Below are 24,041 nucleotides of genomic sequence, written 5' to 3'. Positions count from 1 at the left end.
AGTGTGGGATGCTTGCTGTCAGTAATAGGCTGCTTTCTCTGCACAAGCTTTATTGCACTTTATATAAATATTTTCCTGAGGCATGAATTGATTCCTTATGAATACACGTTTTTCATTAAATTGATATTTTTACTATTATCGTGTTTTTGCTCTTGATTTGTCTTTGCATTATTACAGTAGACATCATACTGTGATTTGATGTGCTGTGATTGGTGGATATGCCATCAGTGTAAGTCATTCCCTGCTGGTAATTAGTGTTGTGTGAGCTGCGGTCATGTCTCCCAAGGAAACTCTCTGCCCTTGGTCTTCTGTAGGCAGCAGGGGAAGCTAGACATTAAGCCCTAATTGATAGCTAAGGGAGAGTGGGGCTTAGCACTTTTATTGCTGACTGGAGCAACCAATACACATCAACTCAATGTCCTACACCGTTTCAGACAAAGGACCTCACCCTTATCAGGTTCTTATTAGACAATGAAATGTTCAATGATCACATCAGTAGGATTTGTAGTCACAAAACAAAACAGATCAAAAGCCTGGATATTTTATCCTTTTACAGCAGATGGACAAATCAGAAGGGAGGGATTTTGAATAATCGGAGCCGGAGAGCTTTGTATGTGTTTTACACTGCTAATATAAAAGAGCACAGGGAAATACTGTGAGGGTAAAACAACCTGCTTCTTCACAAGAAGCTACTGTAATTAAATAAACTGAGGGGAATACAGTGATCTGTACACGGTGTGCTTGTCTGTCACTGTGGCTGCTGTTGGTCCTTGGTTCGCATGGCTGTTCATGTGGCACTGACACATCAACAGATGCTGCAACAGCAGCATCATTTGAGGAAGGTTGGGTTTCATTCAATTCAGTCCTACTGCCGCAGCTTTCAAAGAAATATGTTCTTTGGAGTGTTTTTACTGAAAAATGTCATTATTTTTTGTGAAGGAGTTGAAGAACAAATGTCCAGGTGTTCTCTAAATCCAGAATCACGGTGAATGAAGGGTGTGTTTGGGGACAAAAAAGAAAACATTGCACTGTAAGGTACTTTTGATGTGGCTTCAGCCTCAGGCTATGGTAATTACTGCAGGAACGACAAAAATCCCTTAAGGTCCTGTAGGATAGTTTCAGATGTGGGAAAAAAGTCCCTGCTTAGAAAGCACTACTCACAGAGCAGACTCTGTGGGTCAAGAACTCTGTTGTGGGTTGAAGTTTTCAAGGCAGACCATTGCTTGGTCAAACACAATCACTGTTCCAAAGATTATGAGTTTAATATCACAGAAGACTAAGACAACTTGCAAATATTCAAATTTGAGAAGCTGAAACATATACATTTATGTTATTTTTGTGTAGAAGGTGATTGAACAGTTAATAGACTAGGAAATGTGTTGAAATAAATAGTTTTTTAGATTGTAGTCTTTATATATTGTGTTAACATATTGATTCACAAGGTATTTAATGGTTTGCAAGGACTTTGCATATTGCACATGTTTACCAGCAGTATTATCCTTCAAATAGCGACTGTGTGAGAATGCGTAATCCTCAAAAAATCAATGAGAGCATTGTTGGTGCTTTTGCTTGACTGTTTCAGTATACACAGTAAACTCTGACCTCTGTATAACTCTGCTGGCTACTGTTGGCCTCAGCAACAGATGCACAGTATTGGGTTTAATGAAAGAAATTAAAAGACGGTAAACAAACCAAGGCTACCCACTAAATGCTGAGGATTTGAATCATTAGTAAAAAAGCCGCCCAGCGGAATCGCTTTGATTCTAGTCGGAGATCTTTGTTGCTCCGTCTCTGTATTTCCTGTCTGTATCTATACTGTATGTTGGCTGTTATCTGGCAGAGATACTGTCAGTATAGATAATTTGGAGTTTGATAAGCAATTCAGCTGACAGTGCTGTCAGGGGCGCTTTGTGTTACGCAAAGATTCACACTTTTGATGTCATTCACAGTGTGGACTGTACTATAACTGGTCAGCAGGCGTAAATAATTGTATTTCACATAATTGTAGGTAAGTTGTATTAAAAAAGCAACATCTGAAATAATGTAATAAAGTATCAAATATCATAATATATGTAGATAAGTATCAAAAGTACTTCACATGGCCTCAGAGTTGACCGGGGTATTAATCAGATTTTAGTGTCTAGAGTTAGTTCTCACATGTAAACTTAATTTGTAAGCAATGAGGAATGCACAGACTTGTATATCAGGGAGATTAAACAACCATTAAACAAACACATGGCTCAACCCAGGAGAGCCAACTCATAAGCCGCAGGTCAAGACTCAGCAGTCTTTACCTGAGGCCTGAAAGATAAGGGACGACACTCTTTCCAGGACAACAATGTACGTATTTTGCATAGGGAGGACAGATGGTTTGAAAGAAGTGCGAAGGAGCCTATCTAAGTCAGAGTAGAGACACCATCTGTCAACAGAGGAGACGGTCTAAGACACCACTTATCTTCTCTGTATCGATTCCAATTTTTCATATGTGCTGCCTTAGCAAGCGCCACTTATCCCCCACCTCCACTGCTGTCCTTTCATCCCTTCCCCCGGAGACTTAACCATTCACATTTGGCCTCATCTGACAACTCCACCTGTCATTTACACTTGGCCTCAGGTGACTTTAACAGACGTTACAACAGCCAGGACACTTAACGAACCGACTGGTATCAATGATCTTGATGATGACCCCAAGTAGGTTAAATACCTGGGACTCCTTGCCAGTTAGTTAGAGCTGAAAAAGCCTCTTGGATGAGAGGTGAAACGTCTTCTAGGATCTACAGCCAAAGTCCTGTTGCCCTCATTTCAACCCTTCTTGGTTAAAAATGATCTGAACAACTGAGAATCATCATAGACTTTTAATTTACACTTGATTTAGAGCAGGTGTAGAGTAATTTTTTTAGAGAATAAACCTTCACACTTAAATTTATTAGATTTCTTTGGGGAGGGGAGCATTTTACGGCTTTATTAGAGAGTCACCAGAAGAGTGGTGACAGGAAATGAGGGGAGAGAGAGATTGCAACAGAGGTCCCTTGTTGGACTCAAGCCAGGAATGTTGAGATTCATGATCATAATCGTAAACCTCTAGGCCACCAGGCCACCCTATAAAGTAAACATTAATTGATTGAGCTGAACTTTGAATAGGCTGTTTAAGGAAAGCAGTATTTTAAAGAGACTGTAGCATAAACTAATTGTCCCAACTGATCAGAGGAAAGTGCCAGCAGAGAAACATATTCCCAGTGTTTCAGTATTGTGATTTGGTGGTGACAGATGCTGTTGATGGCAAAATGCTCACGCTCTTGTTCACTTGGTTCAGACGTTATGTGACTTTAAGTAAACACTTTTAAATCCAGATGCTTTCTATGAAACTTACCATATCTTAAATCTGGGGTGGGATATAACAGCTTTCACCTGCTCTGTGATATTCTTCCATATGGTGGCTGTTTGTGAAGCTGCAAAACCACTGCAACTGCAGCAGAATCACAGGTTCAGTGTCTCTCTTAAAGCGACTATGATCAATGCCTTTTGTCATAATAATGTGTCAGATAACAGCGTGAAATCTCAGAGGTGTTGCTCATAGTGATGAACCTACAGAGAATTATCAGAGACTCTGCAGCTCTCCTCGGCTTTACAGAGCTTTATATTGAGTTCCAGCTCATTGTTTAGCTGTCCGGCTGCAACTTCACTGTTTTGGTTCACTCTCATCAATCTCATAGTGTTGCTTTTGGCTGCAGCAGGCAGCTGTTTTCAGAGAATACTCTAAAATCTCACTAGACACAACCTGTTCAGCACTAAACAGCAAACAGACACAGTTGGCAGCTTGCTGGTGAACGTAAAGGAACATTTAGCTGCTAAAGAGCCAGATATTTCCCTCAGGAGCTCAACAGAGCAAAAACAGAGTGAATATTGAACTTACATTCACCAGGTGGACAGAAACACGACTCATGAACACGACACATGAATTATAATGTTGCTCTGCAACTGTGGGATGTGGAAATAAGCAACTGTTTGCTGTCATGTTCACTGTAACAGCATAAAATATTATGTTAGTGGTGCGGTCACAACATGTTTCCACTGAAAACAAGTGGCCAAAAAATCAGTTAATGCAGGTTTAATGTCCACTTTTTAATTTTGATGTGATTTTGTTGTTCTTCATGGACTGTGATGTTATGTTTTCTTTCATTCGTGAGAAATAAACATCATCACATCTGGTATACTGACGAAGATGATTTACCAGCTTTGCATAAATAACCTTTTCAATACAACATACCTGTGACTGATTTTAAGTTGTGAATTTATGTGCTTATAACTCTTCTCTCTTCTCTTTTCATTTACAGAAGGAGCTGAGTCTTCCTAGAAGAGGCAGTTTGTAAGTACCCATATCTGTGTTACGTAGACATACAGCATACTGTTTAGAGAAGGGATGTTTTCCATCTGATTGCATCTCAAAGCCTGTTTACAGCTGGCATTAAGACGCTTCTTAGATGATCCAATCACAAGTGGACAGCTTTAAGTACATCTGTTCACACCTGGCATTATAACGTGTCTCCAAATACGACTCGAGTGACTACTTGTGATTGATCTCACTTCCTTGCTGTGTATGCAAATAAATCTGTGCGTCATTTCCATTTGCAAAGAACAAATGCATTGTTGTTTTTAACCAGCAGGAGGATCGTGGGTCCGTGTACCCTCTGTCCAAAGCTGTGTTCAACTTGTTTGATAAACAGGATGAACAAATATACTATGCATTGTGTGCTCCTTCACAAAAATCAAATGCCCGTCTTTTTGATTTGCTCTAGCGCTGGGTCTGAACAAACACATATATATATATATAACAAATAAAGAGTTATATGCAGCTATCTCCCTGCAGCTGTGTCTCCCCATTAAGACAGAGATGTTGTGCGCATTTATGCACAAGTCACAGCAGCGTAACTTCATTGATTATGTAAATCTCCAAACTCAGCAACAGTATCGGTCAGGATCTAATGGTAATTAATGTTCTGGGTGCTTCTACACATCCAAAAGGTCAGTTGTTACACACAGCATCCATCCTCTTAAAAAATCCTGAGCTCCATAATGTCAGCACAGCAAAATAAAAATAAAAACTATATTTTAACTTAACTTAACAGGACAGAGGAAACATTATTTTTAGACCGACAAGTCGATTATTTTTAAGATATCGGTCAAGATATGTTAAATATATACAACTTCATAATATAAAATACTCAAATTAATGTTCAAAGGTAAATATACTACAACACTAATCATGTAAGGAAATTATTTTATTGTAGATTGAATGTTTTACTTGAGTTTTCCCGGCCTGAATGAACACAAATATTGTGGCTCCTGCTGTATAGTTTGTTTTTTGTATCAAATTAAAAGTGGTAACACTTGAATATTTAGGCACAGAATCTATGAATGTTATGATTTATGGCCAATGCATGAGCAGCATTTGATACCAGTGCTGGTACCAGTACCCAGTGGTACCTTATTTTTCTGTATGTTACACTCTCTGTAATAGAAAGTAATATATACTTTGTGATTGATATGACAGATGAGACACAGCTTTTAAATCATGTGAAGGCATAACAGACTTTGTGGACTGATTGATTTTGGTTCAGTTTGTCATATATTATCATGTAGAAAGATTTACCCATGACACCTTGCTGCTCTGGCTGCCACCTGAGCAGAGGGGACACCTTCTGTAATAGAGGTGAGCCATTACTAACAGCCTGCTGTGAGATCACCAGCTGCACTGGTTTATATTTATAGCAGCGGAGCCTCCAGTGCCCTTGGTAACCATACGACTGATTTATCACCTTGAAAAGTAGAAAAGTCAGCATCAAGTAACACATTAAGAAATATAAATATGTATGTATATTGTAGGATATATTTACTTCTCTTGATAATTATCACTGCCATCTCTAAGTGCCGGGTCCCACTTTTATGCTTCGTTTTTTAAACACCGTAAAGCAGGGTGATGGTGTAAATTGTTGACGTTGGAGCTGAGTAGGGAATAAGCTGACATGTGAGCATGTAAAAAGATAATGTTAGTGATAATGATGTGCAACCCGGAGCTGACAGACTCTACATCTACTTATGCTCCAATAACAACGAGCAAAAAGTTAATGGAAAAGAAAACTTGACTCTTGAGGAACTGTATCTGTTTTGGCTCAGTATTTGTCAAATGCACAGCAGCAGTGGTTTTGTTGTGACAGAGAGCCATCTGCTGAACATTTGATGTCATTAATAAGCTGGTGTCAGCTTGCAAGTTAATTGTCAAGGCCCACAAACTCTGTACATCCTTGGAGGGATTTACAGTATTAACCTAGTTCCTTTTCCAACAGGAGTAATGGATCTTACCTTTTTAGGATATGTCATGTGTGGAGTTTGTTTCCAGCACGTGTCACTCTAGTTGAGCGATTACAAGAGCCTATTTATAGGCTGACCTTAATAACTGGAAGTCTTTTGCAGGGTCCAATTAAATAACTCAAAACGAATCATTTGTACGTGTTAGCATCACTCATTTGAATTTGCTGACCATTATGTTAGATCGTATTCTCATTGTTCTTCATCAGCACAGAAACACAACCTGTTGCACTTTCAGCTCAAAGCAACCAGAGATGTTGTGCTGCCCGACTACATCAACGGCTTTTCCATGCAACCAGATATTGAAGAGGAACTGTTGACTGTAGATTCTGTTACGCAGGTTTTTTATGGTGATATTTTTACTCAGAGTTTTCTAGTAGTAGTTTTACGGCTACTGTCATCCCTACAGGCACATTCACACACATCTTTCAGCATCTAGTGATACTAATTTGATCAGCTAATTTGATCAGCCAATACACAACAACTAGTCCTCACATCACTGTAAGTTAAATCTCAATCCAAACTCGACTGCCCTGTGCTCCATTGAAAGTAGAAAGAGTTATTTGACTGACAGTTCAGTCTGCAGAATCCTTCTCCGCCTACGTCTTCTGAGAGTAAATATTCACCTAACATGCTCTCTCTCGCTCTCTCTTTAAAAGAAATGAAAGTCTAGTTTGCTATGCTCTTATGTTTTACTTCATGCACTTGCAGTCATCTCCTTGATCTGCTGTGACTTGGATAAAACCTCAGTTTTACAGCGCTTTGGACAAAATGATCGAGAAGTGTAAATTAACAATTCATTTGGCATAAGCTTTTGTCCAGTATGACTTCCAAATACACAACATTAAGTGTAAACCTCAATTTGTCATAGTAATGCAGAACAGATGGAAAGGACAACTTGTGCTAGAATCCTATTATTTTGATTTTAGTTTTTACCCTCACAAAGTATTTGAACGTCTTTCAAAAAAACAGGTCATTCATAATATTTTATGCATGGAAATCAAACAAATGTCCCAACTGTTGTAGATACTGTGCAGCTGCTCCAACTGAAAAGATAATGTCCATCATACTCCAGATTACTTATGCAGCATTATCTCGAGTATTCCTCGGAAAAAAGTGTTTCCGTTTTTGATCTGCAATCCCAATTACATAACTGATCATTATTTCCAAGAGTGTGCAAACATTATCGGAACGCTTTGTTCTAAGATATGCTAGCAAATGTATTTTGAATGTTTTGTGAGTACCCTCACTTATACAGTGTGTATGGTCACAAGAAAGTTACATGAAACTATTTCTGTAGACAGATTTACACAAGAGCTGTGTCATTAATTAGAAGGTGTAAATAAGCTGTTATAATACTGATTCATATCCAAAGGACAAGTGAGAGCGTTGTGTGTAATTGGATGGCTGTGCAGCTGTGAATAGGATGCATGATAAATGATGGTGAGAACATTGGAGTTAAGATGCCCAAAAAATATGTCATCTCATTGAGTAAGACAAATGGCGATGTGCTCATGCTCCATGATTAAGCAAAATGATGTAAGTAATGAAAGTCACCCCATCATCTCATTACGTACAGTATTACTGCTTTCTGTAGACCTGAAAACACAGTCAGCATACTGGAGCAGAGACTAACGTTGGTCTGATTCACCTGCATAGAGGTAGAACCGATTTCAAAAAGGAAATAACAGAAGCTGTGCAAACTCTGCACAGCAGCAGTCAGTGAAAGGTTGTTTTTTTTTTTGTTCCTCACCCCAGATACAGCAGCAGTCATAAATTATTATGAAAACCTTGGTGAGTCACGCACCTTCTTCAGTAAAAGCCACAGATTAACAGCACAAAGAAAATCACTCCGAGAGATGTTTTTCAAAAGTTAAATCAGAGTTAAACTAAACTCTTCTAAGAAGTGATTTCTATCCTGTTTCTTTTAAAATATTGTGACATATAGTAAATAGATTTCATATAATTTTGTTTTTTGTAGTTGCCTTTATAGTTCTGATACATTAACTAGTTTCTATGTAGGTAGACAATGATAAAACATCTCAATATATATTCATCTATAACTGGTGGCCCACTTGAGAGTGTCTACATATTGATTTGTAAGGTGTCAATTAAACACCTTTCTTTCATATTTCCTCTGAAGATTAACAGCTGGCATAGCTATATTTGATATTAAGTTTCATTTAAATACATATTCAGGTAGCACAGGTACTGTTTTTCTGTCACATCTCCTGGTTCAACAGAGAGAAGCTTGACAGTCTGAACCTGCTGACTGAAAAGGTTAGACTGACAGTGGAGTGTGAATTTATTCAGAAGTACAGAAAATATATTGAGACAGTGCGAAAATTTGAGGCAATATTAACATAAAACCTCCAAAGATAACTTTGTTAAATATCTGCCTTTTAGTCACAAATATTGAGCTTCTTACTTATTTGATTTAGATTCAGAAAGACTTTGTCTGTCATAAAGCAATGGAAATGTGTGTCTAATGGCGTTAATGATATAGAAGAAAACATATACAGCATTCACACAGTCGAGTGCAAAGTTAGTCACTTCTTGTTTATAGTGTTAGGTTGACTGCAGAAACAGGTGTGATAGTTGGGAACGGGTGTGGTGGCTGTTCTTTTTACTTGCATGGTTGATGATCCAAGAAGGTTTTATTGGCAAGCCACACATTTGTTTAGAGTGTAAAACCTATATAAACTATTTTTGTCTCTTTTTGGATCCTCTTATCTCCATTTTTATATTCCAGGACACATTTTAGGGTGGTGAGCATTGCCTAGCACCCTGAAAATGTTTGGTGTTGTGTAAAAAGAGGATTGTGTACCATTTACAGACAGAAAGTCAAAGCTTTCACTGTAACTGTGACACCAGTTGGCTCGCTGTCCCTGGCTATTCTCATTGTGACATTTACGAGAAGGACGGGCTGAAAATGACTCTGAACACTGACCTGTGCCCTCTGTTTGTGTTTGTTTACAAGGTATCGTCTCTGGTTATGAGGATTGAATAGCTGAGAGTCGACTGAACAGTTTCCAGACTGTACATTGTTCAGCCTGCCTGCCGGATAGCTAATGCTACCAAGCAGCAGTCTGCAGACAGCAGCAGATCAATTATAGAGTGGACCTTTCTGCTCTGTCTGTGATTATCAACTGATTATTAAACTGGATGCCCTCTACTCAGTTGACACATCTGTTACTGACAGTCAATAGCTGTGTTAGATAACCTGTATTTTATTCATAATGATGACAGCCTAGTAGGTCTTTTATTGTGCTTCTTCAACTGTCTTTATAAATATGTTTTAAAGCTGAAATTTGCAGGCCAAAAAAAGAAAGAATCTAAATTGTGAATTGACCCGAAGCTTGCAAAAAAATCCACTTATATAAGCTGGAAAATTAATCAATCAAAAAGAATAGTACATCAGACAATCTTGTTGACTCCTAGTTCGTAGCCTTTTCCTGACCTGCCCTATACCAGATACAACACCTTCAAATCTTCTTATGCTCCAATTCCTGCTCGCCTCAACTCCTGGGTATGTGGTTAGTGCCGTGTTTGGTGGCTCTTTGCTCTTCAAACATACTCATGGCAATAAAGAATTCATTAGTGTACCAGATGAGAGAGTGAGGCAGCAGCTAAGTGTTTGTGTCTGGCTGCTTTCTATTCGTCTCCCATTATCACCAGTTTGATTTTTTTTAAAAGCACCATCATTCGCTCGACTGACTGTACGGAGCTTTAGTCGCAGTTTTCTGTTGCAGTTACGGTTGCTGAAATGACTCATTACACCACATTATCAGGTTTGCAACTAACAGTTATTTTCATTATGACATGATGCCTTCAATCTTCTTGTTGCTTGATAAATGACACAATTATGAATAGATTATCAACATAGTTAATAGACTCATCACTGCGGCTCTACATATTTTAGCAGTGCAATTTTTTACATTGTGTTGACACATTGTTTGAATAAGTTCCCTCCTTCGTCATGCAGTAGTTCATCCTCAAAAGATTTCCTGTTGGTGAGTCATTGATTCATTTTAACTTATTGGGATCTTGATGGTTTGGCAATAGAGTGTCTGCAGCAATATGTGAGGATGAAATACATCATAGGTATAATTTTACTAATGACAAGCAGTAATCTCTGGGGTGTTAAATCCCTGCCTATCTACTATACGTCCTTTTGCCTGCAGGGTTAGATGTTTTTAACCCAGTCCTTTGCAAATTGCATTTTTTAACTCCTCTTTTTTATTTTTATTTGTGTGATTTATTGTGTAGAAAGGATTTTACTCCAGGTGTACACACTCCATCTTGTCGTACATTGACTGATGTGGACTGACAGGTAGTGGTGCATTATGTTTCTCTTTCGAGGATGACATCATCCCTGTGGTTGTGGTGACATTGCATCATATGGTGCGTGCCTCGTTTTAGCGTCTGTCAAGGTGACTGCGTACAGAGGAGCAGATCAAATATACATTTAATATATTGCATTAATTTCTGCTACGTAGCAAGTCACCAGCTGGTGGAAGTGGGTGTGGTGGTGGTGGGGGGGACCACAAATGTGCATGCGTCTGTGAAGGAGCAGGGGGCGTGTATTAGGGGAGGGGAGAGCGGGTTATTGTACTGCCTCCATGCCCTCCGCAAGCAACTGAGGATCTCATTTGACAGCTTCAAGGTGGAACGTGGAAAGACCAAAACAAGAACGGTTGCCCCCCTTTTTTCACCCCCTCCCTTTTTGTGGGGGGAGAGAGAAAACCAATCCGTCTCATCGCACTGTGGTGGCTGGGTTTGGCTCTTTGTCAGTGCAGGGGGGGCAGCAGGCAGGCAGGCAGTGTGAATGCATATCATGACCACAATAGAGCAAACGAGCACAGTTCAGCCATGAAAGCCCAGCGGGAGAGGCTGAGAATTCCAGGGCTGACGCTAGAGTGAGTATTTTCCTCCGTTATCCTTCCCGGCTTTGGAGGCAGCTTCTCTGCAGTGTGTAGCTTCATCCGTCTCTGTGCCATATTTGTTGCTGTCTTTCAGTGTTGCTTTAAGCTCTGTGCAGCGTTAGCATTAGCAGCAGCATCTGCAGCAGGAAGTCTGATGTCAAAATCATTCACATCTAGCCAAGTGGCTTGTGTGTGTGTGTGTGTGTGTGTGTGTGTGTGCGTGTGCGTGTGTGTGCTCATGCATTCATGTTTTCTTGCACTTGTGTGTGATAGACAGAAAGATAACATATCACACTGAGGAGTGCCGCAACAGCACAACATGCTTTTTTTTTTTTTTTTTTGCTGGCATGGCACACGCACACACACACACAGTGCACATGTAGGAAACACACACACGCTCATAACACACAAGTCATGTGTCTTGTGGCAGCATTTGTTGGGTGTGATCAATAAGATGAAAAATCACTGAAGTCTGTGTGTTTACATGGCAGGTTTCCCCCTTTTTATCACAGCCAGTCATTTTGACTTGGTTCATTTTTTATTCAGGTCAACAAGGCATTTGTTATGGTTCCCTCCAATTGAGGCTTTAAAAAATCTGCAACTGAGAGAGGCAAATAAGACACATGAGTGACTACTGTGTGTTAGATTTTCTTTATTTATTTTTTCATTATTTCTGTGCAGATTTCAAAACAAAGTGCTCCAAAAAATGTACGTGTGTGATTCCTTTATGAACTAGAGATCATTGTAATTAACCTTTGTTCTATTTTTATGGATAATGATTAGTGCTGTGTTTTATCTACCAGAATTTTTAAATTACCTTTCTTGAGTGAATTGTATCCACTAATCATAGTTTATACAATCATACAGTGAGATCTGGATACATCATATTGCACTTCTTATTTGTGCTCCTTAAAGGATGAGGCCGCCAATATTCCTTTATTTTTTCATTGTCAACAAATCCCATGAAAAGACCGTCTTATCTGTTGCCCGAAACCCATTTTTTCCCACTGAAGATGTAAATCTTTAGTCACAAATGCATACAAATACAAAAATACAAAAATTCTACTGTAGTTTTTTGCAATTCTTACTAAATATTAAGATTTGGTGCAGTGTACATCAGTATATCTGGGATTGATTCATAACAACAGTAATGGAGCAGTAATGGAGCTCTATTGGTAATGGAGCATTGTATCTCTAATTTATCAGGGTCTGGATATTCAGTAAATACTTGTTAGTAAAATCAATTTATTGTGTTGTTTTGGTATATTATGGTCTTTGTTGACAGTAAGAAAAACAGAAAAATCCCCTTTAAAACAGTATATTCACATACAGTAGTTTAACATATGGCTTATTGCCTCTGTTATTTTAAGGATGTGTTTTATTCAGAATATTCTGGAATGCCACTGCAGTAAAACTTATTCACCTCTATATGACCTAATGCTCTGCAGTGCCACTGCTGAAAGTCTGAATAGGCCTCAATCCTTGACATGAAAGTCAAACTCTTTCTGTATGATTTGAATAAGAGGAGACTCACTATTTCTAATGTTATAACAAGTATTCAGTCAGAAATGTGATTTAGGTTGACTCTCCTCTATAACTCTCTTTTAGATCTGTAGCATGTCTAAGAAAGGCTGCTTGTTTGTCTTCTTTGATTCTTAGTCTGAAATGAAACAGGCCTCAAACAATCCCCGGTGTCAAACACACATTTTTTAAGAACCAGACAAATGCTTTAGGAACCTGCTCTTCAAACACGATTCTGGTTTATCTGACAGGGATGATTTACTTTACATCAATGGTTCTCAACCTGGGTAACAGGGACCCCCAGGGGTCCTTGAGGCGGTTCCAGGGGATCTCCAGAAAATGGGGAATGTTTTAATTTCACTATTGTTTCATTGACAATGACTATTCTGTGAATAGGTTTGACACCCTTCATTGTTAATCTGCCAAATTATAGAATAGACAGTTATCAAATATGGGTCCGCAGCCTTATGTGTTTCATTTTGGGGGGGTTCCTTGCCACCAAAAAGGTTGAGAACCACTGCTCTACATGATGCTGCTGTCTTGATCTTTGGATATGTCGGAGCTATGGGAGGTAGAAAAGGGGGGGTTCTCTCTCTGTGTGAGTGTGTGTTTGTGTGTGTGTGTGTGTGTGTGTGTGATAAAAGACAACTATTCACTACACTTCATTTAACTTACAGCCTCACTCCCCGAAGCTTGAGCCCTACTCCCACTAGCCCTTGCAGTCCGTGCAGCCCTCTGCACGCATTTCATTTTTGGAGGTAAGCAAAAGCTCTTCAAACATGGCTATTTGGTTTAAAAAAAGCCTTTCAGTGCATGTTTGAGTCAGTCTTGTGTTCATTTGTCACAAGGCTAGAACCGGGTATTCAGTTTGCCCTCCTAAAAATCATCCGCCATTGAAATGACATTGTAAGAGGAGTGCTTATATAATGTTGATGGTGTCACCCCTTCCCCCATCTTGGCCGTCTCTTTTCTGAGGTCGGGTTTATGCTCCTCTTTCATGTGCTAAGTAGGATTTGTGGCATTTGCAATACATCAAAGTGAAGAATGGTCTCAGTAACTGCGTTTACATGGACTTGAGAAGCGCAGCTCTGAGGCTTTTTGATCATATTCGAGATATAGTGTTCACATGAAACACCGAAAAATGAGTTTATTCATATCCATGTATACATTATGAATACTAGTATCCTGGTTGCTGATTACTGCATGCTCTTATTGCTATACTGTGGACATTGAAAATGAGACCACTTTGGATTATAGCGGTCTTAGCACTGTTGGGTGCCAACATCACATTGCAGATTTGACTTATCCGCCTAATTGACAGCAATGGGAGAAGAGAGCGAAAGGAAATATTAAACATGCCCTCCACTTTGACCCGTGTCAAGGTGTCACTGCCACCGCACAGGACAAGAAAGCAGTGGATATATTTAACTCTTTCATCACTGAAAGACAAAACCCCTATGTCTTTATCACTCCAGATGCGAGACGCTCTCATTGCTGTCTTTGTTTGTCTTTCTGTTACGTCACATGGTTGAAGTTAGGTGCAACTTACTGTAGGCGCAGGTCGTCAGCAGCAGTCAGAAACCGGGATGAGATGTACACAATACAACAGTATCCCAGTTTCTCTCAGAGTCCTCAGCTTAACATAATTGGGTTTCTCAAAACCGGGATAAGGGCTTATCCAGGTTTCTGAAATCGGCATATGATGTTTACATGTGCAAACACAAACTCATACTCATGTAGTCATGTAAACGCACTGTCTGTCTGAATCCTGGCTGCATTGATGTGTGGATGTTGGTTGACAGCTGTGGTTGACAGTTGGCTCTTCTGCTGATCTCTCCGACTCCAGGATGAGTTGACTGTCGTTGAAATATTTCGTCCGCTTAATGTTGCTCGATTATAATACATGCTCAGTTAGCACAATTTAGCTAAAGTAGCTAACATTAGCCAAGGTGTGCAGTGCTCAGTGTTCCTAGTAAGCTAGCATTATCTTTGGTTTGAGGTAGCAGGGCTTCAAACGTCTCCATTGTAAACCAGCAGGTGACGTCACACCTCGCTACATCTGTCTTTATATACAGTCTATGGTCTGAAGTCATCTTGTGGTTAAACATTGGTTTACAAGAGTTTATATTATTCCTGGTTTGCCACCCAGGCTCTCGAGGTTCATGGTGTCCAGACAAAATGTAAAAAAGCTTTACTGGTTATCTAGTGCCTTTTAATGTCATGACGGATGTTAATTATAATCTACTCTATGAGATCAAAGGAAGTATCAGTAGTTATATTTAAAGGTGAATTTTATGCCCTAATAGGTTTACTGTTTATTTAGTGCAACCCTCTGCAGCAGCTTATCTTAACTACTGTTCAGCTGCTGTGTCCAAAGTGCTTTAATCTTATAGACAAAACAGGACATCTAGAAAATGGAAAGCTCACAGCACCAGAACACACATCTGTATGTTCTACTGAAGAAAAGTACACAACATATGTTTTCTATCAGGTTTGCTCAGCTTCTGACAAAATAGTTGGACTGAAACTCTGAATGATGTTTTTTTTTATGTATCAATGAATACCACAAAACACCCACCCATGTCACCTCCGACCTCCTCCTTGTTCTGCTCGTCTTTCATAGAGACTCAAGTGGAGTAGGCATTTAAGTGAGTCAGCTCCATACGAGAATGTGATGATGTTTTTTTTTTCCTGACTGTTTTTGTTTGTTTTTGGGGGGGTTTTTTTTATCGAAGCTGTTAGTTTTTTATTCCATCATGTACTTGACAGGTTTGGTGTTGCAGTGCTTTGCGTCATGATCCATGATTAGAAACCAAAATTCCTTTTTGTGGCCAGTGTGTTCAAATAATGATGCAGTAACCTACAACTTGTATTTATATTGACTTAACGTTATCCTGCGCCTTTAATATCCTGCAGTAGAGGGCCATCTGCATCTATAGACCATCAAACAGCAGCACTTTGGACCAAACTGATCTAAATAGTACATGGATCAGGGATGCATTACTAGTGAATGATTGAGGATTCGTGAAGTAGTTACAAAGTTAGTGCAGCATTGTTTTTGCATCAAGTTTATCCAAGCAGGCATTTTACATCAATTATAATCACTCAATTAAAAAAAACCTCAACAAACCTCATGTTCAGAGCCAAACCAACAAGAATTCGATCTACTTACAAGTGTTGAGTGTATCAAAAGTCTGATATGGTTACTCAGTAATTTGTTTGGAAATGGCTCCACTGCAACATTGTGAATCATTGACCTGTTTTTTGTTGTTGTTTTTGAACAACAGGTCTAGTAGATCAATCCATTGTTAGTTTTGCTCTCAGCGTGAGATTTGTTGATGATAAGAAAAATATAGAAAATCGCCAGCCATATCCTTTAATATCTCTCTCCTCTATTTTTCTTCCTTCTTCCTCTAGCTCTCTTAATATTTCCTGGCAAGTACTCTCAGACTGCCTCATATTGGATAACACTTCTTGCCCTTCTTGATTTTTCAGCAGCTAATCAATATAACAAATGACAAAGTTTGACTGTGACACTATTGTTGTAACAAATACTGATCATAAATAGTATGGTTTGAGTCCATGAAAACTTTAAGGATTATAACTTTAATGAGTAAACTGCTCATATAGCAATAAAATGTCAAAACACATCTATTCACTGTAAAAGTGTTTATTTGCAGCCTCTGTCCTTCATAAGCCATCAGAGCAGACAATGATTCATGAAATATGCTGACATTTACCAAAATGTATGAAAGATAACAGATTGGTCCATGTGTTAATTACTTTGCTGCAAAAAACTCTAATTATATGATAATACTCATAGCTCAGCTAGATTGCCAATACATCAAAACCAACATATATAATACAGTATATTTATATTTATATTTTCATTTCTCACTGAACCAAAACTAACGTCATTGTTAAAATATCTGTCTTTGTGTATTTTCTAGAGCTACCAGAGACAAGTCATAAGTCAGTAAGAGGACAGTAACCCACATTTTTTTGCTTGTGATGTCAGTGCTACTGGTGAACTCTCTGTTCATGCTGCTTTATGCAAGTTTTGACTTTGAACCGTCTGAACCATCACTTCCTATGTGGAGCACAGAAACAGAGCAGAGCCATAATTAGAGTGAAGGCTGTCACGCTGGCCTGTAGGGAGACGGACTAAGCCACTCTGAGGGAATGCACACACACACACACACACACACACACACACACACACACACACACACACACACACACACACACAGGAAAAATGTCTTCTGATAACACTTTATTATAAAAAAGGTACATGTAAGTAGAACTAGCGGTTATGTGCCAGTCATGGTGTTGTTCCTCCTTTTTTTGATTTTGCTCTCCGGCTCTCTTCCTGAGCTTTTGAATCCCTTCCAGGCAGTGCACTTGGCAAGTGATTAGACTCATCTGCAGCATCCTGATGGTCCTCAGGTCTGACTGTGCACTTCCTTTGTGAAGCTTTCAGCCTGTCTTTGAAACACTTCTTTTGCTCAGTGTTCACTGTGAGTGTAATAACCGGCCAAACAGACTCTGACAAGACAGTCGAATCTTTCCGTCCTAATGGTCTCATGAGAGTGATGTCTTGTGGTCTGTTTGGCTTTATTCCTGTCATAAAAAGAAACATGTTATAAAAAGACATCTTTATTTTGTTTCTTTATTTTGGTTTTCATACATTACAACTCAAAATAACACACATTTTTCAAGAAATTGGCTCGTTTCAGTGTTTGTTGTCTTATGTCATGCCAGATATGCTAAGAAGGCAACTAATGAGTATTTTCATTACAATTCATCTGAAAACAGGTTATTTGATTAACTGATTAATCATTTGGTCCTTAAAATGTCATAAAATAGTGAGTTTAAATCACAAATTGACAGATTGATACAGCTTGTTTTGTTCAACTATCATTGAAGACAAGGAGCATCAGCCAATATTGATACTTGAGCAGCTGGAACCAGAGAAGTTTTGGTATTTTATTATTATAAAAAATACTTAAACACTCTTTGTTTAGTTGTTGATTGGACAAATGTCATATCTGTTGGTTCTGTGGTAGAAAAAAAGAGGTTTTATTTTTATTTTTAATCTGAGCTATGTGACTGTTTCTGTTTCTTGAAGTTGGATAAGAAAGGTCGAATGTTTTGAACCTGGATTGTGAAAGTAACATATATACATTACTTCATCGCTCTTGTGATTACAGCAACCTCCAACTCTGCACACACACTCTAACAGAGGTGCTCTTATCACAGCTCTGGACCTATTATTGCAGCATGGCCAAGTGTCTGTCTGCAGGGCTAAACTTTGCTCTCTCCCACGGGGACTAATCATTGGATATAAGTGATCAATGCCTTGGACCTAAGGTTGGATTGTAATGCATTGGTTCATCTGGGTGGATTATTGTTTTGTTCTTGGCTCTGACAGCTACTTCAGAAAATTTGTCTGCATACCACAAGCTGGTATCATGAGCTGACCCTAAAAAGTCTCACATAGACGCAGGACTCGAAAGTCAAATTCATCACAGAACTGACAAAACACCAGATTTTATGTGTGCCTGTACATGCTCAAGTACAGCTTTACTCTAGTTTTCCTTCTCTCATATTTTTCTAAAAGGTCTGTCTTATAATAGTAAGTATTGCTATTACGATTATTCCACACTTGAAACTTCAAATCTGCATGTTTTCAGTAGTCATTGTAAATTTGGCAGCTTATCTGACTTTACAGCTGACCAAATAGCACCAGTCAAGGATCAAAGGTGGATCAAGTTGAGGTGAGGGAGGCATGAATGAAGCGGGACTGTCTATGCAGGGCACAGTAGAGGGAAGAATGTATGCAGTAGCAGAAGAATTCCATGCAAAAGCACATAATTTCCATTTCAAATAGGTCCTGCCTAATACACTGACCCACCGGACTTTTGGAGGGGTGCCAGTTTGTGAAAGCTGCGAGTGCACAGCAGCATCTGCTGATGATGCAGCACCCCTCTGTCTCACAACCCCCCCTTCACAGGATGTGAAGTGGTAGATGCCTGTTACATGATATGAAGCATGTTGAGCAGGGGAGCAGGGTGAGTGTTTGGGATACAGAACACAGTCGCAGTGAGATGGGAAAACAGAAAGTCAGCTGGTATTAGGTTTCATATTCCTGCCACAGTGAAGGCTGTCAACGCCTGACCTGGATCACACATTCTGTGTGCCTCTCAGGATCCTCCCTGGATTACTTTTATTTGAGGACAGAGGAGGACAACGTGTCCTCTCTGCTAGTGTGTTTATGCCGCAGCTGGCTGCAGATGTGCCTGTGCAGAGGAAATTTGGACCTAAGGAGAGCTGCTGTAGGAGTACTTGTCAGGACTGCTCAGGAGGTCGCATCCTCCTGAACCCTGAAATCCATCGCTTCTCCTCACAAGGTCTTCACAAGCCCCCTTTACATCTCCCTCTTTGGCATGACTTGGATACAATGTCTGACTCTAGTCTGTGGACAGTGCTGTCCAACTTTAACATGCCACATTTCTTAAGTGGAGCTCGCCTGCGCCGGTCCAAAAGGTAATAGTTAAAATAGTTTGAAGTATTGCTCTATTTTCTTTACTGCAGTGTGATGTTTTGCCTTACAGGCAGGTTTCTGTGAAGCACTTGGATAAAGAAATTAGACTGTCCAGTGTAAAATGTAATTTTCCTACCAAACAGGTAACTTGACATGGACATGCTTTATGGACCAGTGAGTGGCAGGAGGGATGTTTTGTATTTACAGTAGGTCAGCTCAAGTGTTTTATGAAGGCGACATGAATAAGAAGCTGGGTGTTCCCCTGCCTGCCTATTGTGTATTGTTTGCTTTGCTAGCCAAATTGTAATTGAGTGTTTGTCGTCGAGGCAGTTTCATGTTCCTTACACAGGATGTGCACTTTCCATCATGTCATCCAATTATTTAGTCGTTTGAAGGTGGAAGTGAAAGCAGATTTTTATTTCTGTCAAATCATTGTCATTTCTGTTACTGAACTGATACTTTGGGATACTCTGAGAATGAATAATCTGTCGTTGATGTATGTGATTTAGAATGTGTAGAAACTGGTTTATAGCTAAGCCACTTTATCCCACTTCTTTGTATATGATGGGGCAACAGTATTGGTGAAGCCCATATAACTGATATTTATTTTTAATCCCTGTACTGACCTATTTTATAGTGCTGAAAAGCTTAAAATGAAATACTGGCTGGTTTTGGACATCTTGCCTCAGTGCATAGATATTTCTTTCATTTGTAAACCACTGTCAGATTTTGCAGGATATTGACAATGAAACGTCTCAGAGGTCACTGCCAGGTTTCGCTGCAATGACTGTAAGGATGATGTCATAATTAATTTAATATGTACAAATATTGAGAACAGATGGGAAGTTTCGTTACGTATGACCATTGATTCCCTAAACTACAAGGAAAACAGCTTGAGTGGCCCTCACCCTTCAAAAAAGCACTAAACATTACATTAACATCCTTTCTTCCACTCGTGCATGAAGTCATGATCTCAATATTATCATATAAGTTTATAAGTTTACTATATTTGATGGTTAACCTATGTAAGACACTGTACATTTAGTAATACATGCAGCTGACAAGTCAAAATAGAAAATGAAAGATGTAAGAACCATGATGAATGTACCAAGTAAAATATGTGATTTGAGAGGAAATATAAGCTCCCCTCCAGCTTAAAAAAAAACACAACAGACATGTCAAGGCTGAGTCCGTTTAAAGCTATGTAATACTGTTCTGTACATCTTCAGATGTGGAGAATGACAGTGGCTTAAAGGAAACAGCTTTCTTCAGCAGCTACAAACACAAGCTGCAGTGTTTTTTACCTGAGTGGTCCACTTTTTAAAAAATGCTATTAATAGAGCAGTGTGTCATATGTCTGACTTTGAATTTGGGTTTGTCAAGAGAGGAGCAGCAATTTATGTGGCATTGCACTTCGTCAGCTCACCTGACAGCTCTGACAAGGCATCGAAACTGGCAGAAGTGAAAAAGATTAATCATGGCTTTTAGTTGACATGGGTCAGGATCAGACACTTAAAAAAAAAAAAAAAAAAAAAATGTATCTGGAGTGTTGAAAATCAAAGGGTTTCATCTATTTTTGCCTCTTCCCCTTACCCAAAATAAGCAAGCAAGTGTAAATCTGAGATATTGTCTTTGACAGATTGAGATTACTTTGTAATAAATAAAAGATACTGTAGAGTTATGTAGATTAATGTAAAATATAAGGTAAATATAAACATTTTAACCATTTTGCTCTGATTAGTAGGTATCTCCATCTAAACACATTTTTTTATAGAGTATTATAGTCAAAAGAGATCTATAGCTATGCTTGTGTTTAGTTCATGTGAATAACAACAGTGGTTTGATGAGATTGAGGGTTTTGTATTTAACCTCATATGGAGCCGTTCCAGGAATCTCACACAACTGCAGTACAGCATACAACACTGTCCTACTTTCTCCCTATCATCTTCGCCTAGAGCTCCTTTATCCCCCTGTAAAGCTTCACTACACCAACATGATTCCTCCCCTCCCGCCCGCCTCCCCCCCTCCGTGCACTCAGCCTTTCCGGCCACAGAGGTGCTTCCACCAAAGCTTAGCATCAGATGTGACGAAGTTGGCCTGCTTGCAATGATTACTTATGGCTTTTTTTTTCTTTTTTTTTTTTGGTAAAGTAATCCCACAGCGGTCTCTTAATGTCTCTGTGAGTGGCACTCAGCTCTCTAACAGGGGATACACTGGGATGGGTAGTCAGAGGGTGAAGCAACAAGAGGGTTGATTGGGCAGCAGTGTGGCATTCTCTTGGCCTGATCCACAGTGAGAGGGTATAAATAGATCTCGTTAAAACTGATCCTCTTTGACTGAGCACCTGTGTACCAGATATTATTCACGCCCTCCCCATTGTGATAAATGATTCATGGCGTGTGTCCACACTCCTGATTGCAGGGGATGGCCCTAGAAACCACTCGAGTAAGCAAGGATTGAATGGGCTTTCAGTCAAAACAGGGTTTCCCTTTTGATTTAGGGAGATTAATTTGTTTTTTGTCACTGCAACACAACTGCAGGGGGACTACAAGCCACTTGGGATACTTCACTGGTACATTGTCACTATCTAAGCAGGTATATCCTCGCTGCTTAAACAGGTGACAGTGAGACTGACCTCAGAATTTGTCTATAAATTGTACTTAAGTTTGTTTTTTCCTCTAGTTAAGTCATTTACAGTTTTGGTAAAAAGGCTTTAAGTCTTCTCCACACATGACTCAAACTGAGAGAAACTAACTGAACTTTTCAAAAACACATCCTGTCCACTGTTGCATGACTTCTGCAGTATGCAACATTACATAATGCACAATTTCTGATACTATTAAATTCAGAAATCTCAATATAGTGTTGATAAAATCACCTTACACCTTTGTGCACATCACATCACATTGAATTTGCAAGTCAGAAATTACTTAACTCTTAGTATGGCTGCAACTACTGATTATTATCATTATCAGGTAATCTGAGGATCATTTTCTTGATTAATCAATTAATTAGAAACAGTGAAACACGCCTATATAGTTTTATAGAGCCTAAGGTGATATTGTGCTGTGATATCTGCATGATGGATGAATTTTCTGTCAATCAATCAACCTTTGCTAATGTAACTTGATGCAACTACTCTAAACGTCTTGGCTCTGCGTTGTGTTGTTGTTGGATGGAAGAATTAATGAGGAGAGTCCTGTGTGCTGCCATTTATTGTCTGGATAAAAACAGAATATATAATGTTCAGTCTTACAGTCGGCTCACTGTTGTCTGCTCAAATCCTGCAAACTATGAAAGATCATCAACTTATTAGCACAGTGGTTTACTCGCTAGTGTCATGAGCAATATTTCATGTTATATGACTAATTTAGCAGGGTAAGAAATGCATTACAACTCCTTGTTAGACTTGAAAGTAGCAATTCAATAAGTGGCAACATTAACTTGTTTATACAGGAGACATATTGGCATATCTCATGAAATGGCAACGTTACATAACTGTTAGCAATATTTATCTACTGAGAGACAGCGTGCTTGAACTAAAAAACGTATACTACTGGATAAATGGTAAGACGTTACTAACACTGACACTATGTTGAGTGAGCATTTGTTAACAGCATTGTCTTCAGTGCTCTAAAGCCCCTGACAGTCCAGGAGTTAACAGTGTCAGTTCGACCGAGTCCAGCCAGGGACCTTTGTTGCGTGTCAACATCTCGCTATAATCCCGACTTCCTGTCATCTCTCTACTGCCAACACTGTAATAACGGCACAAAAGTGCTCCAAAAATGTACTAAAAAAATCAAATAATGTCTTGCCAGGTCGGATTTGTGTATTTGCCCAGTAAATATTGGGCACTCACTGCACAAACAACACAAAAAACACCAAATGCTAACCTGGCTAAATCAGCTTTATTGAGGCAGATTCACTGGCATTTTTTATATTTAATGAATAAATTACTTGCAGATTTTAATTATGAGGAGCGAAATCTCATTAATTTGATATTGCAGTTTAATGCAGTATCATTAACTTTTGCATAGAACATTAATGTGTTGTTTGCTAAAGAAGAATAAATAATCTGCTGGAGGCACATTGACGGTTTTGGCTTTTTAAGCAGTTTCAGAAACACTTCGGTCTTGATTTTCCCGGGCTAAAACCTTTTTAAATGCAGCTTAAATTATGTGAAAAACAAACTAGATAACACTTGATTGTTCTACCTGATATCTTACAACTATTAGAAGTCTCAATGCTGACTTTAGGTATTGTAATAGTTTGTTTTTTTTATCCACCTTTAATCATAGTAATGTAGAGAAGGATGGAGTGTCAAGAGCTTTTTAGACAACGTTATCAACGCTAATTTAAAAAAAAGCCAAACTCCTCACTATTGTCGACGTGACATTGAAGCTCTCAGGGCTGCTGTGTGTTGACAAAGAGATGAAGACTGCCTGCTCATGCATTTCTGCATCATTGCAGAAGCCCATGTGCATTTGATTGTTCTGTACGATCCATGCTGCAACACACAGCCAGGCGAGCTGCACCTGTGACTGCCTGACATTCTCTCTCTCTCTCTTTCTCTCTCTCTCCCTTTCTCTTTTATCTCTGTCCCACATTGATGCTTTCTCTATATCTGTATCACTGTAGTACAGAGAGATCTTTTCGGCTATTAGCTTCACTGTTCAAACAATGCG

At 39.1% G+C, this 24,041-nt stretch overlaps 1 protein-coding gene across 1 annotated transcript in view; it reads left to right on the top strand.

The window, feature by feature from the left end:
• mast4 (microtubule associated serine/threonine kinase family member 4) overlaps positions 1-24,041 on the top strand; it is a 103,212-nt gene that overhangs the window by 44,935 nt on the left and 34,236 nt on the right. The window contains 2 exon segments of the mRNA XM_062434925.1: positions 4,335-4,366; positions 13,490-13,570. Of these exon segments, the coding sequence (XP_062290909.1) occupies positions 4,335-4,366; positions 13,490-13,570 (113 nt within the window).

This window comes from Scomber scombrus, chromosome 15 (assembly GCF_963691925.1).
Source record: "Scomber scombrus chromosome 15, fScoSco1.1, whole genome shotgun sequence".
Classification (NCBI taxonomy): Eukaryota; Metazoa; Chordata; class Actinopteri; order Scombriformes; family Scombridae; genus Scomber; species Scomber scombrus.
Note: the sequence above shows the minus strand (reverse complement) of the source record. Positions and strands in the feature narration are given on the sequence as shown.